At 55.6% G+C, this 15795-nt stretch overlaps 1 protein-coding gene across 2 annotated transcripts in view; it reads left to right on the top strand.

The window, feature by feature from the left end:
- Positions 1-15795, top strand: part of TTC7A (tetratricopeptide repeat domain 7A) — a 121528-nt gene that overhangs the window by 93056 nt on the left and 12677 nt on the right. For both annotated transcript variants that reach the window (XM_058551295.1, XM_058551296.1), the window contains exons 16-19: positions 1478-1594; positions 5206-5303; positions 6955-7089; positions 14658-14860. In XM_058551295.1, coding sequence (XP_058407278.1) covers positions 1478-1594; positions 5206-5303; positions 6955-7089; positions 14658-14860 — 553 coding nt within the window. The remainder of the gene's footprint in view (positions 1-1477; positions 1595-5205; positions 5304-6954; positions 7090-14657; positions 14861-15795) is intronic.

The raw sequence follows: 15795 nt of genomic DNA, 5'->3' as shown, positions 1-15795 counted from the left end.
TGGGGCCTGCCCCTGCTGCAGCCTCAGATCCTGGGGATGCTCCCTGTGTGGATGCAGGACTCAGATCCTGGGGATGCTCCCTGTCTGGATGCAGGACTCAGATCCTGGGGATGCTCCCTGTCTGGATGCAGAACTCAGATCCTGGGGATGCTCCCTGTGTGGATGCAGGACTCAGATCCTGGGGATGCTTGCTGTCTGGATGCAGCCTCAGATCCTGGGGATGCTCCCTGTCTGGATGCAGGACTCAGATCCTGGGGATGCTCCCTGTCTGGATGCAGGACTCAGCTTCCGTGAGGGCCTGTGTGCCAACTTCAGATGGGCCGGCAGAACCACCAGGCAGCGACCAAGTTCAGGGCCTGACAGTCGTGTGGGTTTGCCCAACAGCGATGCTGGGAATAAAAGGGCCTCACTGCTCACCACCCAGTGAGAACCGGAGTCACTGCCTTGTTTGGGCCCCAGTGGCTCAGCCAAGTTCTCTGCAGGCTGCCCAGGCAGCTGGTGTGCATCAATGTGGCTGGCAGTACCCATGGAGAAAAGCTTGCAGTACTTCCATACCGGTTGGTATTTACTGTTGCCTTGAACCTTCCAAGTGTCCCCAGCTGCCTGGACTCTCCCGCGGTGCCCCAGACCTCCCCAACAGCTGAAGGGCCAACACCTGGCACAGCTGGGTGTCCCTGCTCCGGTTCTGGAGAGCCCATGTTCTCATGGTCTCTGCTGTGTCCAGGGCAGAGGGAGGGAGCCCTCAGCCCCTCCTGTGGTCCTGCCTCCCTATGGGACCAGCCCTTTCACTTTCCTCCCAGCCCCTCTCCAGGCCACATCCCTGTACTGTTTTTACCTCGGAGAATTTCCGGTTTTCAGGTTGAAAGAGGTTCTGAAGTTGTTCTCTCCCTTTGCCCAGTAACTGTGTTCCTAGATGGTGACTGAATAGGACTTCATGTTGCTTTAATCCTGTTGAATATATAAAGGGAGCTGGCTATTTTAGGACATTCAATGAAGAATCCTTTGATAAAGTAAAACATGACCATCCTCATGTATCCAGGGTCAGGAAACAGTCTGCAGTTCCCTTTAGGAGATGTTAGCTGCACGCCTGTTGTGGGCTGGCAAGGTGGGGAACAGAACTCTGCCCTTAAGTGTCCTTCTTGCCCATTCCTTGCTTAGCCTCATTCCTTGGTTCAGAGTTGCTTTCTGGGTCTGTCTCTTAAACAAGCCCCCATCGTGGGCCTGCAGGGCGTGTAAGTATAAAGATAGCCACATGTTCAATGAGGATGCTGCAGAGCTGAGGATGTAGGCAGGAGGAACGAACAAAGCAAGACTAGTAACCACCCTTGACAGCACTTCAGAGGGTGAGGCAGGATTGATCAGGGGACAAGCGGATGAGTGGTATGGCAGAATCCCTTAGGGTCCCAGCCTGGGAGGAACGCCAGGGGAAAGGGGGCCCTCGCGGGGGCACGCTGACTGCCGCTCTCCCTCCCTGCAGCCTGATGTTCACCAAGGTGAAGCTGGAGCAGGTACTGAAAGGCCCAGAGGAAGCCCTCGTGACCTGCAGACAAATGCTGCGGCTCTGGCAGACCCTGTACAGCTTCTCCCAGCTGGGGTGAGTGGCCGTCATCATCCCTGGGGTTGCCAGAGGGTGGAGGGCAGCAGTGACAGCTTGGTGGCCATGAAGCCTGGTGGGCTGGGGGATGGTGAGGATGTTTGAATGAGGGTGTGGCTCTTACTGCTCCTGCGGCCTGGTCTCATTTTAACCTTTTGACAATCCTCTGTGAAGGACATAAAGAACCTCTTTAGGAAACTGAAGTTCAGAAGGCTAAGAAGGAAGAGAAATCATTCCTGAGCATCTGGACCAGGTGCTGGGCTTGCTGCTTGTATCTTATACGCTATCAGATTGTATTCTCACCCCAGGGGGGAAACTGAGACTCAGGGACCCTGTAATTTGCCAGAGCCACTTGCCTGGTAAATGGTAATGCTGGGGCTTGAACCTGGCTCTCCTGCAGCCTGTCACTTCTTTCCTGGTTCCATTTGGAAGCTAGAAGAGGAGGAGGAAGCGGAGTTCCTGAAGGGCCCCCACTCACCTGTCTCCACGCATCTGATCTCCTGCTGCAGTCCCCAGCCTGGGCTCCAGATTCTTCCTGGGCAGAGTAGGGCACTCTTGTCCAGGCTGAAGCTGCAGAAAGTCTTTGCTCCATCCCACTGAGACACCGGGACTCAGCCTGAGCAGCCCAAACTGGGAAAGGGCCTTGCGTGGGGTGGGTGCACTGTCTCTTCCTGGTCCTCTGGTCCTCTGGTCCCCACCCCCGCCCCTTCTCTGGAATTGCTGGCTGTGTCATCTCCCCAGGGCCTCAAGCTCCCCCCCCCCCCCCCCCCCCGCCCCTCTCTGGTGTATGTTTTTGCATTCTCGCAGGGACTCTGTAGCCAGAGGCTTTCACAATCCCCAGAGGCATGGCTCTAATGATATAAAATCTACAGAGGAGGCCCAAGGGTATTCTGATGGAGTAAAAACCCTTGGGCAGGATAGGGTCAGCCCTGTCTTTGCAGACCTTTGGGCCTGGGAGATTCCAGGGCATAGCAGGACCAGTGGATGGAAGCTGCCAGAAGGCGGCTCTGAGATGAGGGACTTTCAGAAAGGGAATAGGGAGCCACCTGGCAGCTGGGTGATGTGAGGGTGAGGGCCAGACCCTGGTGTAAGAGGTACCTGCATTCAGATGCCCCTCGCTCTGCTGATCACTGGCTGTGGCCGCTCCAGCAGGTACACAACCTGGCTCCCCTCATGGAGAGGAGCTGTCCCCAGAGCTGGCAGGGACCGTCCCTGGGGTGGATGGCTGGCTGCCTGCCCATCCAGGTAGTCTTGGCGGGGCCCCTATGAGCTGCAGCCTCGTCTCCCCGCCCTGGCCTGTGCCTTCCCTCCTGGCAGCAGAAGTGTGGGGCTGCCCAGTGCTATGACAGGGGCCAGGGCAGTGGGGTTTGCCTTGGGGTCATTTCAAGTCACCACCCATACACTCATTTCTGGTCTGAGGGCCTGGTGGAGCTCCTCACAATGGGAATCCCCTAGGCACCTCTCCTGGGGAACCTCCCGGAAGCTCCCCCACACGGGGGGGGGGGGGGGGGGGGGGCAGGGCTCAGCCTGGCTGGCTACCTGAAGGCAAATTGTTGGGACCAGAGGGCTGGATCCTGGCTTTCCTAAGAATAGGGAGCATTCTTTCTGAACCTGGAGCCTTAAAGCAAAAACTAGGGCTTGTAAAATCTAGTTTGGGGCAGCCAAGGAACAAGGCCAGAATCCACAGCCTGAATGTCTGGCCTACCTGCCCCACCCAGCAGCCCCACCCACCCTGTGCTCCCTGGCACCCTGCTTCCTCTGCTGTGCCTGGGCCAGCCCACACTGCCCTTCAAGCCCTGCTCAAGCTGCTGCTCCTTCATGGGGCTTCCAGTCACCCAGCCTCTGATGCTTCAGCTGACCCTCTTGATCTAAGTCTTTGCTGATTGCTCAGCTTGGACTGTCTCTTCTCCCCGTCCGGCTGTCAGGTTCTTCAGGGTAGGAGCAATGCTGTCTGTTGGCCTGGAACCAAGTGGCAAGAGATCCCCAAGATGGGCTCTTTCTGGAGCCCTAGGAGAGGCCCTTTAGGGGCTGGGAGGGCAGGTGGGACAAGAAGCTCTATCTGTGGATCTGCTCCAAGCCAGCATGCGCTGGGCACCTGCCCGCATCGTCTCGTGTACTCCCCACAGTGATCTCCCTCGTGAGATCGACATTCTCCTGCTCACGTACTTCACACAATAGCCATGCTCGGTTCAAGATGAGAAAACTAACACCTAGAAACTAGGGTCACACAGTTAAGAAGGGGTGGCCCCGTGGTTTTAACCCAGTGTCTCTGGCTCTTTGGCACCACACCGGGTTGGCTTCCAGGCCTGGGGAAGAGCATGGGAGAGGAAAGGAACCACCCTGACCCACTGTGTTTTTGTGGCCGATTTCCTCTAATGCCCACAGAGATGGCTGTGCATCCACAGGCCCAAGTTCAGGCCAGTGTGAGCCTGAGTTAGGATGGCAAGGGTACCCCCAGGCCTTGGCATTATTTGTGGGACCATTGTCTTGGCACCCCTCTGAAGGGAAGAAGCCTCTGGCCCCACACTGGGCCTGCCTTCTCTCCTGCCCTTTCCACCTCCGTCCTCCTCTAAGCTTCCCCAGTCAGCAGGTTCAAGGGCTGTGGGCATCCTGGGCAGTGGGCAGGGGTGGCTGGGAGCTGCGTGAACCCCAGGATGGGCACAGAGGCTGTGCTGCCTTTCTGAGCGGGTGGCTCCCTCCACCTCCCACTCTGAGAAAAGAGGAACCTCCCAGCAGTGTGGGAGCTGCAGGGAACTGGAGGGTGGGGGAGAGATAGAATCACCATGCTTCTTTATCTGCTACCCCAGGAGCCCCCTCTGGCTCCTCTGGGGCTACCCTGGTAGCCTGAGGTAGGGTGCCTGAGGAGTAGTGTGGCATCTGGACCTTCCTTCCCTGGGGCGCAGACTGGGGGCACTCCTGGTGGCCTGTGAAGACCAAGCTTTCCTTGGAAGCCAGTCCACAGTGCCTGCTCTGTGCCTGGCACTCTGATGGACATTGTGAGGGCAACCAAAGGTAGAAGAGACCTCTCCCTGACCTGGGGAGCTTCTAGCATCACCCACTTCAGAGGAGGGAGTAGACGGAAAGGTAGAGCTTCTGATCCGCAGCGTCTGTGGTGCTGGGATCCATGCTGATGGAGAGAGGGTAGGAGGAGGTGTGCGGGGCAGGGGAGTCACAGGAGGCTTTCTAGATGGATAAGGGGCACTCAGGCTGGGTTCTCAAGGATGGAGGGTTTGGGTGGACCAAGAAGAACAGCGAGAACATTCTTAGTAGCAGCAGCATGAGCAAGCATGTAGCTTTGGCAATGAAATGTGGCAGTGTTAGGGAACAGTGAGGACACTGATGGCCCCGCAGGCACACAGCAGGCAGCAGGTGTGTGGATGTATGTGAGCAATGGGGAGTAACATGGCAGTTTAGCCACTGGGGTGAGCCAGATTCTAGAATCCTAAGCCTGAGCTCTGAGCTGCCCCTGTCATTGTCTCCATCCTCCTAGTGGTCCTGGCTTTGGCTCTGTTCTCGGGCCTGGACTGTCAGCCCCAGAGCCTGTCTAGCGTGAGGTTCCCTTGTTCTGTCTCCCAGCCCCCCACCTCACCTGGCCCTCCCTTGCCTTCCAGAGGCCTGGAAAAGGATGGCAGCCTTGGTGAGGGTCTCACTTTGAAGAAGCAGAGTGGCATGCACCTGACTCTGCCGGACGCCCACGACGCAGACTCAGGTAAGAACATGCCCCGTGGGCAGCTGTCCACGTGGCCCACAGCTCACTCTCCCAGCCTGAGCATGAACGAACGGGGAGAGTGACATCTGCTCAGCTTGACCAAACCCACCCAGCTCCTTGCAGGCTGCTGCCCAAGGGCTTTGTGCTAAGAAGCTGCCTTCGGGTGTCTTTCAGGGCCCACCTTAGCTCTGAGGCTGGATGGCTGCCAGCCTGGGGGCAGAAAGTGGGCAAGGGAGGAACCCTCGCTCCTGGACAGGGGTGAAGAGAGAGGGGAGCCTGGGGTGGAAGGATGGGCTGTGGAACACAGACACCGTTTCCCCTTAGGCTAAAGCCTGAGACCAGTGGCCGCCGTTGTAGTGTCCTTAGTGGGTCAGTCAAGTGGAAAGGAATGAGCCGAGCTTGTATTTACAGCTCTAAGCCCAGAGCTGACTGATTCGACGAGGACCTGATTAAAGCAGAATCCCTTCCTCAGAGACACAAGAAGAATTAGTCACGGGAATGAAAGTGTGAGGGAGTTGTATTTAGTGGCATTGCTCACTTTTTCCACTTCTGTGGACATGAACCAAGCTGCGCCTTCATTGTCAAGTGACGGAGTTGGTCTCCGATGCCAAGCCTGGCTCCTAACTGGAGAGGTGCGTGTGAGGAGTGCTGGGCCGAACGTGGAGCTGCCGACGCCCAGGAGGCCCTGGAGAAGCAGGGCGAAGCGCCCTTGCAACTAAGGAGGGAAGAACCGTGAACAAATTATTAGAGCTCCTTGTGTACTTGTCTTATAAACAGAAATCATCTGTGGTCTTCCCTGAGGTCTCCTAAGTTTATTGGAGCCTTTATTGCCTCTGAGAGAGAGAGAAAGTGCTGCATTTCACCTGCATGTGAATTGTAAATGTCACTGGCTTATGTATCCTGAACCCCCGTCAGCCAGAACTGCCATGAAGAGGTTCCCCAGAGGGCACAGAGTCTGACCTGAGCTGCTACCCAAGGATCCTTCACAGCACAACCTCAAAGAGGACATTTCCATATAAGAAAGAATAATATGCACTTATGAAAACAAAGTAAAAGTAGCAAAAGGAAGAAAAGAAAAAACAGCCATAATTTCACCACCCAGACCTTAATAAATGGGCTTCCAGACTTGTTTCCCTGCCCATATTTCTTTTTTATGAAAATGTGATCATGCTCTTTTTCAGCCTGCTTTTTTCACCTAAGTGTATAATGTGAACATCTTTCCACATCGATATTCATATTTGTGTGTTATTTTGATGACGGCATAGACACGTATGATTATACCCTTACTGATTTTTCATCATTCCCTATTGTTGGACGTTTGGGTCGTTTCTGTTCTGGATATTACAGGCAGTGGCAGAACCAGCACCTTTGCTGACATTTATGATCGTCTTCTTTAGTGATAGACCCCCAGAAGTGGGCTTGCTGCCTGATTGCCCCTCTAAAAGCTCCTCTCCCCAGCCGTGGGTGAGGGTATGAGGTGGGCCTTTCCTAGTAGGTCTGCAAGCTGTTTTGCAGCTGCCCGGCTGTGCCACCCTGCCCTCACTCGATGTGCCCCTTCTCTCCCCATGGGGCTGTGCAGTCACTGTTCCTGAGGCCTGCCACGTGTGGCCCTCCAGCTCTGCTGCTCAGCCCCCACCCTCTTGCTCCGCAGGCTCTCGGCGGGCATCATCCATCGCAGCCTCCCGGCTGGAGGAGGCCATGTCGGAGCTGACCATGCCCAGCTCAGTCCTGAAGCAGGGCCCCATGCAGCTATGGACCACGCTGGAACAGATCTGGCTCCAGGCTGGTGAGTGGCCCCGGCCCCAGTGACACCCACTCTCAGAGCTGTGCCCTGTCCTGGAGAAGGGAGTGTGGGGATGTGGGGAGCCCTGACAAGGCTCACACAGGCTATGGTACTCATGGAAAGGTCTGGTGATCAAGAACCTGTAGCTCCGGTTCCAGCTGTTTCTTCTTTGCTTGGCCTGGGAAAAGTCACTTAATCTGTCTGGCTGTGGGTTTCCTTCTCCACCAAATGGGAATAGTCCCTGCCTGCCCACCTGGGAGAGGCTCCATGGCAGCCAGTACAAATGTGAGAGGATTTGAGGAAAGGCCATACAGATGGATAGTCTTCTTAGTCTCAAAAACAAGCCCCAACACTTCTTTTTGCCCACCTTCTCCTGAGTAAAACTAGTTCAGACTCAAACCCCAGAGAGCTCACGGACTAACTAGAAAAGAGGTGAGGTATGGCGGCCTCCAGGAAACTGAGGTCAGGTGGGAGAGTTCATGGAAAGCAGAGGACTAGTAACACTGAGGTTGCCATTCAGGTGACAATCCCTCTTGATAGTAATTGGCACCATTGCCACGTGGAGTTTGAGGGAGTTAGTGTTGGGGAGGCAGGCAGCTTCAGAGTCTCACAGAGCTTGGTTCTAATGCCATCTCACTACTGCCCGTCCTGATCTAACACGAGTAAGGTGGGTAAAGCTGTTAGCGCAGTGTGGGTCGCATAGAAGGTGCTCGGTCAGTGGTGCTCGGCTCTGTCCTGTCCACTGTAATCGTGGTGGTGGTAATGGCAGCGTAGCTCCACCAATAGTGAATGTCCTCGATGCTCTGCTAAGGAAAGCCAAGAAGTGACTCACTGGAGTGGTTGAAAATTTAATCTGACGGTGGCGTGAGAGGTGGATTAGAGTGAAAAGAGAGAGGGTATCAAGGCCGATGATGTGCCTGAATGAGATAAAATGGCGGCAGGAGAAGAAGAGAGAGGAAGGCGATAGAATGAATGGAATCCTAAAAATGCTCCAGGCCAGCATGCCCTGTGATGGAGAACTGCCCAGTGAAACGCCTCACCTTTTTCTGATGGCCCTCCTACCTGCCCCCTCTCTCCCAAGGGGATGGTGCCAGTAGCCCCCGAGGGGAGATGGAGAAGAGACCAAAAGTAGATACTCAGTTCCTGGGACATGTGAATTTTGCAAGTCAGAGTAGGAATGTGCTTAACTGGGAATCGAAGGTTTCCCGCTTCATGGATTTCACATATGGACACATTAGTATGCAGTATGCCCCTGCTCTCTCCACCTAGGTTCTGAATCTGGGGAAAAAAAATTGGACCAGGATTCACAGAAAGGCTAGACAGGGAAGCATTTTAATAATGCACACATTGCCCCAGTTAGCGTATCAGGGTCCCTTAGGCTGCTAAGGATGTGTGGGGGTCTGTACTCTGCAGCCAGCTGTTGCATCTTAAATAAGAAGAGGAATGTTGAAAAATCCAGAGGAATAATAAACTAGGCCTCCTCTTAGGGAAAGATTCCCCTGTCTTCTTCCAAGATATGGAGCCATAATGGCTCCCGAGGGCCTCCTGGGGCCCCAGCCCCGACATGTGCCTTGGGTAGAAAGCTACACCCACACTAGGGGCTTCACCAATTTCAAGGACTATGTCAGAAGCACAGGGATCAAATTCCGGACTTGTGAGCTGCCTGCTCTGGAGTTCCCAGAGCCTTTTGTTTTAATGGTATGCCCTGTTTACTACCAACAGCAAAGGAAAATGTGTTCGCATTTCACAAGGTGCTTGCATTTCTCAGTTATGCCACTTTATGCTAGCGATGCTAATCTGTTCTGGTAACTCCAAGGAAGGTTAAAGGCCTTCCTGAGGCCTGTAATTAGACTTGAGGATAGCGATATAAACACACACCCTTCAATAATTTGCACATCAGCTTTCTTTGGAAATTATCCTAGGTATTCAGCTCACAGAGAACTCTGAGAACAGAATCTGAATGCTTTGAATATGCTGCCAGCTAAGGATTGGGCAGTGTGGCGTTAGGAGACCGGTTTGGGTGTGTGTGACCAATCCAGAATAGCAGTGGCTTCTACAAGGTACACACTTCAATTTTCCCATGTAACAATTCAGAGATAACAGCCTTGACTGGGGTGACAGCTCTGGTCTCCTGGTCCAGGGACCCAGGTTCCTTCCATTTTATTGGCTCTGCTCTCCCAGGGGTGTCACTTTCGTCCCTGTGATCCAAGATGGCTGTCCACCACCTTCACAGTCCAAGGCATAACTAGGAAGAGTGGGAGAGGGGAACACCCCCTCCCTATAAGAATATATCCTGGAATTTGCACACATCACTGCCCCTCACAATCCATTGGCCAGAACTTAGTCACATGACCACACCTACCTGCAAAGGACTCTGGGAAATGTCATGATTCTGGGTGTCCAATGCCCTATTAAAAACCAGGGGATCTGTCATTATAGAAGAAAGGGGGAATAGACTGGTGGATAGCTGCCACAGCCAGAAAGGGAAGGGGGAAGTTGTCCTAGGTCTTTCATTCTGGTCATGGGAGGATTCTGGAGCAATCTCCACACCATGAGCCCTCTCCCCAACCCTGGCAACCATCATCACCAGCAAGCAAGTACTGAGTACCTAATTATTGAATGAAGGGGTGCTGGGAGCAGATCACCAAGGCAATAACTTCTCCCTCACCCCCGCCCCGCCACCTGACCCAGGCTAAGAGTATTGTCATCAGCACCCCCACCCACCCAGCCCACTTAATGATTCCACCAGCTGCAGAACATTTGCAGGAAAGGGAAATTTTCCCCCTTTATCATTTTGAAATGACCTAATCCCCCTGGTTTGGTCCAAGATAAATTGCATCCCAGTCTGTTTGGGCAGTAAGTTCCAACATTAACCCACTCTTAGGTTGGGAAATGTTGTATCCTTCCTCTCCCAACTCTTGTCCTCCTCCCCTCCCCTCCCCAAGCCTCCTTCCTTTCCAGTCTGGTGTGAGAGGCCTCACGCAGGGTTTCCGCTTGAGAGATGAGCTTCAGGGATTTTGCCTCTTTGGCAGCAAGTCTGTGTGAGAATGGGAGGGGTGTCAGGCCCCATAGATGCTCCAGGGTCCTGAGTGTTGAGAGGTGCTTTCCGGAAGAGAAGATGGCCCACCCTTCTCTTTCACTGCAGCTCATGTGTCAGAGCTAACAGTGTGCTGGAGAGAGGATGTCAGGAGAGTTTCCCTGCCCTGGAGGTCCAGGGGTCCCAGGGGCTATGGGCTTTCGTGGCTCGGGGGCAATTGGCCTGAGTCTCGCCTCCCAAGTGGCAGATTGACACTGTCTCACCTGGTGCCCTGGCTGGTTCGGTGGGACTAGCGTGGGGCAGCCAGAGCTATGTCTAAAGGTCGTATTTATGATAAAATCATAGTCAAGGGAGAAGCTGTCTCACCCTTGGTCCTACACGCTCCTTTCAGTCTTTCGTTTCCCTCGTTCCTCCTCATTCCCTTCATCTTCCTTCCCGCTTCCCCTTTTCCCCGCTCCCCACCCTTCTCCCTCCTGCTTTCTTCCCATGTCCTCTCTTCCCTTACTCTGGCTTTTTCTCCCTCCCTCCTCTCTGCTCAGCACCCCCTCCTCCCAGGGTCCTGAGTTAGTGAGGAGAGCGCTCCCTCCAGGACAAGTGGGAGTCCAGGCCCCGTAGCCTCCATCACCTTGTGGCCTGAGGCAAACTGGGCCCCTCTGAGGGCCTCAGACCAACCCTAAAATTCCCCTTAGACCTTTGGATTCCCTGTATCTCTCCTGGTCTTTCTCCCTTCTGGCGCCCTGGTCTCTCATTCCTCTCTCACCCTCCCCCCAAGCCTTCCTTCTGCTTTATTCTGGGTGTCCATATGTCCGGAGAGTCTGCTCCACGAGGAGGATGCTGATTTCCTTTAGGGAGCAGTTTTGGTGACCACCCTGGGGTTCAAGGCCAGCTAAGGTGGATTCCTTTTAGGGCCTAACCTTAACTTCTCTCCTGCCTTGGGGGTCCTGTGCCTTTTAGCCCAGTTGGCACCCCTCCTTTCTGAGGTCTCACTGAGGGTCTCTAGGAAGCACATCTCACCTGGGGAGGCCCCTAAAAGGCCTTAGGCGTGGCCGTGGGCCCTCCCTACCCCTGCTCCTCAGCTCAGGACCAGCCCGAAGGCAAGGCCCTGCCTGCAAATAGCCCGTGAAGAGTGAGTCCATCCCCCAGCCTGGTGGGGGTGCTGGGCATTGGCAGGAATGGCAGGAAGACTGGAACCAGCTCTGGGTGCAGGGTCAGATCAGGATGCCTCAGAAAAAATAATAAAAGGGACTGTTGCAAAGCTCCAGGGAACAGATGTTTTCCATTTGGACACTGTGAGAGAAAGCACAGAGCGGGGTGGGTGGAGAGAGATGGAGGGAGGAGGAAGAAAAGCGAGACAGACTGGCAAGAGAGGAGGTCAGGTAGGCAGAGAGGAAGGTGAGAGAAGTGGAAAGATCACAAGGGAGAGAGAGAGAGTAAAGGAGCCCAGGGGATCAGAGAGGGGCCCACACTGAGGGGACAGCAAGGCCCCTTTGCTGGGGTGATGACCTCGACTGTGGGCATTCAAGGAAAATCGAGTAGCAGAGAGTGCTCGTTCTGCCCTGGCCAGGGGAGGCCAGGATGCATATGGGCACCTCGGACCCGACAGCCAGAGCAAGAGCTAGAGGATCAGGGCAGCGGGCAGGCATGGTGCCATGTGGCTTCTGCTGCCGCCGAGGCAGCCGTCTGGGGCACCATGTTTGGTAAAACAACTGCACAGGGATGCTGAAGCTAGGAAGAAGGGGTGCATTGCAGCCCCCAGACCTGTGGGCCTGTCTGCAGGTCAGAGGCCCCACCCTGGAGGCCGGACCTGCCAGGGGCTGTCTGCCAGGCGGCAGGAGCCCTCGGGAGACCTCCCGTCTCTGGCTCTGTTCTGTGTCGTCTGGTTTCCTGCCTAACTGGTAATGAAATCCGTCGGAGCAAAGCAGCCCTACCTATTTTTCAGGGCATGTCCTCTGGTGTATGGCCAGCGCAACAAGGCCCAGGGCCCCAAGGAAGGGGGAGGTGGGGATCCCTGTAATTGAAGTCTGTTGATGTGAAGGCACTGTGAGGAGTCCCCAGTGCAGGGACCAGGGACAGCCTCCAGAGATGGGGCTCAGGAGACAGGGCAGCAAGTTGTAAACAGCTTAATGAGCCAGGCCAGGACCAGGTGGGCAGGTGGGCCAGGCCTGGGGCGGGTCTGCTGGGCCAGGACCTAGGGGAGTGGAGAGCCTAGCCTCTGAGCTGAGCTCCTGGCGATGGAGGAAGCAGCTACGAGGGCTACTGCAGGACAGGCCTCCCCACCCACCAACACTCACACCACACTCTTCCTTCTGCTTCTCCCCTCTCCTCTGTGACCCTGGGGAGTTCTGCCACGTTGGAACCTGGCCCTCCAGGTCAGCCCAGCCTCCCTTCTCCTCTTTGCCAGTCCAAGTGCCCCTGTGCCTTCAGGCCCCAGCTCAAATGCCACCGCCCCCAGGAACCCTTCTTTGACCACACCAGCACAGCTGACCTGACCCCTTCTGAGTGCCCAGAACACTCAGAGTTGCACTTGTCACTCCACTGCCCTGGGTCACTCCAGTGGTTTGGTGGCTTAGCTGCCCCACTTCCCCCCACCTCTGCTCTTTCTCCTTCTCGTGGGAGGGCCAGGCACACAGCCAGTACTCGATAGTTGCACATTTCACACTCAGTTACGGAGGCAGCCTGCTTAGAGCCTCAGGCCGCAGCTCCAGAAGGGAACCCACAGCAGAGCAGAGGAGCGCTGAGGCTGAGAGAGCCAGACCCCTGCACTGGGCAGCCCTCCCTGCAAGGCCCTGGGTTTATAGCCCGCCCCTCCTGGCCTCACCTCCTGTGCTTTCTGTCTTGGGACTCACCAGTTCAGGCTGTCTCCAGGGACAAGAGCCTGCAGTTCTCTCCCTCGCCTTATCATGGGAGCCTGGCTTCTCTGTGTTTAATTCTCTGATTCTGCCAAATTCTCATCTCCACTAGAGAAAAAGAGTAGCCTCGCTCAAAAAGCCCTCTGTAGTATTTTAGGATGTGGCAAGCTACTTTGATTGCACAATGAACCTTAGGCAATGCACGCTCAGTACCCCAAGTGCTATGTGCTGCAGTCAAGGCCTTAATTAGGCCTCCTTCCTGCTTCTTGTCGGAATAGGAAGATGGGATGCCTGGGCCTGGGTTTGCCACCTCTTTCTTGGAGCTTCCTCTGGGCCGTCTGTTATCCACCCCACCACAGATCTAATCTCAAAGAGTATAACGTCGGCTCTGAGGCTTTGCTAGGAAAAGCTCTCGGCAGAGTCACAAGCCAGGCTCTGCTTGCCCTTCTGTGCTCCCATCAGTGTGTGGGCAGCAGCTCCGGAGGGGGCAGCCGTGCCGGGGCTGCCGTGAGAGGAAGGCTGAGCGGACCGCGAGGCCAAGCTGCAACCCCAAGCTGCGTTTCTAAAAGTGCCTGCTGTGGGCGTGTACCTGCAGAGCGTGTGTTTGAAATGTGCATGTATGTGGGCTCGCCTGAGATTGGAGAAACTGCCCGTTTCCACTGATCTGGGGGAAGAAGGCAAACCGGTTGTGGGGCAGATCCTTTCCTGCCTGCTGGCCGAAGGGCATGTGCGTCCCCTGTTCCCCTCATGCATGCGTGTGGCCGAAAGTGCTGGGCTGTGGAAGGAGACTGGGAGCCCTACCTTGCCCCTTCCCACTGAGGGTCTGGGTGAGGTTCTCCCTCACTCAGCCTGGTTTGTCAGCGTGGGACGCAGGAGAGCACCTGCCTCCCTCCCAGACTTCTGGGAGGATTAAATGAGAGGAGATGCTTCGCAGAGTTGGGCCGGGGCCCACAGTCAGCACTCAATAGTGCGGGCGGTTTTGTAGCTGTTACCCACACTCCTGCATGTGAGCCCCACTCTGCCCCTTCACATGTGCTCCCTGGGCCTCTCTTCTCATCCTCCCACTCCATCCTTGGCAGGACCACCTGGCTGTCCCCCAGCCCTGCGCACACTCCCGCCTCGTCCTGACCATGCAGGTGGTTAGCTCTCAGTCAGCGTCCCTCCCCAGAGCCGGAGAGCCTTGAGGAGGGCCTCCACGTCTGCTCCCACTCCCTACCCCCAGACACGTGGGAACAAGTGAAGTGAAGGGGCACTGAGAGAGTCACCTGAGCACTCGTGTCCCACTGCCAAGCTCTGAGGTCAGACAGCCTGATGCAAACCCTGGCTCCACAACTCACTTAGCCTGTGTCCTTAGGCCAGTTCCTTACCCTCTCTGTGTCCTGGTTTCCTCCCTGAAGCGAGATCCTAAAAGTGCTCGTTCTGAGGGTCTTGTGAGCATTGGCTGAGACTGTCTGTGTGGAGCCCCTAGCAGGGTGCCTGGCACAGAGTGAGCACTGAGAAACCGTTACCTGGTGTTATCACCGCACCCCAGAGCGAGCCTGTCCTGTGCTGTGATTCAGTGGGATGGTTTCCATCACCTAAGACTGGTTCCTGAACTCTGGGGGCTGATGGTTGGATGCGGGGAGCGGGCCGCCGCCTCTGACTTTTCCCACCACTCACCTCCCACTGCCCTTCTGGTTTCGCAGCTGAGCTGTTCATGGAGCAGCAGCACCTCAAGGAAGCAGGGTTCTGCATCCAGGAGGCAGCGGGCCTCTTCCCCACCTCACACTCGGTTCTCTACATGCGCGGCCGGCTGGCCGAGGTGAAGGGCAGCTTGCAAGAAGCCAAGCAGCTGTACAAGGAGGCGCTCACGGTGAACCCTGATGGCGTGCGCATCATGCACAGCCTGGTGAGTCAGCCCTACACCCCCCACAAAACACCTCAGGGCGTTTGCTCGCCCATCGCCCCCCTCCACTCCCTGCAGGTGTCTTGCTGCCACTGTTCCCTGGTGTTTGGAGGGAGATGGCTTCCTCCCTGCTCTACTGGGAGAGACAGCTCTCTTTCTTGTAGAGGCAGGCCACGCCCCTTCAATCAGAGCTTTCCTGCGTTGATGGAAAAATCTAGGCGGGTTGGTTAATATCTTCCGTGACTTCCTTCCTGCTGTTCGGTTCTGTAAGGCAGTCTAGCCCCAAAGGGCTTTCATTGTTACTCAACAAGTCCTCACCCTGGATACCGAGGCAGATGCCAAAATGCTCTTCTTTCTGGGGGTCACCACACCCTCGCTGATCACTGTGCTGCCTCCCCCATTTCAGAGGAGCTCCATGCCTTCTTGGTGGGATTCAGGGGCTGTCCTGGGATGGGCTATCGTTAGGCCCCACTCGAGCACACATTGAGAATGGCCCCAGGGTGGTGAGAGGAGCCTCCAATCCTAGGACGTGGAGATCAGGACTCGGGGGCCCAGGGCTCAGTGACCTTCGTGTTGGAAGGTTCAGAGGCTGGGAGCAGGATGCTGGTGCCCTCATCCTGGCCTTGCCATTCTCTTCCTGAGTGGTCACAGGCAAGTCAGCCACCTTCTCGGAACCCCAGTCTTGCTTCTCTGTGCAGTGGGGATTCTCTGGTCCAGGAAACATTTATTGAGGACCATCTGTGATGGGTGGTATAGTCAACTCTAGGGATAACTGTTTCTTCCCTGCCTTCTTTAGCTGCTTTCAGAGAGCAGGTGTCAGGATAAATGGAATGGTCTGAGCTTGTAGAGGCCTGCATATGCACAGTGGGTTTTGAAGTATAATTTAGGAGACCACAGTTAGTGACACAGTCTTCCCCTGCTGGGGTCCGGGTTCCACC

Source organism: Diceros bicornis, chromosome 12, assembly GCF_020826845.1.
Source record: "Diceros bicornis minor isolate mBicDic1 chromosome 12, mDicBic1.mat.cur, whole genome shotgun sequence".
NCBI classification, from domain to species: Eukaryota; Metazoa; Chordata; class Mammalia; order Perissodactyla; family Rhinocerotidae; genus Diceros; species Diceros bicornis.
The sequence above is the reverse complement of the archived record's forward strand: the minus strand, read 5'-3'. Positions and strand labels throughout refer to the sequence as shown.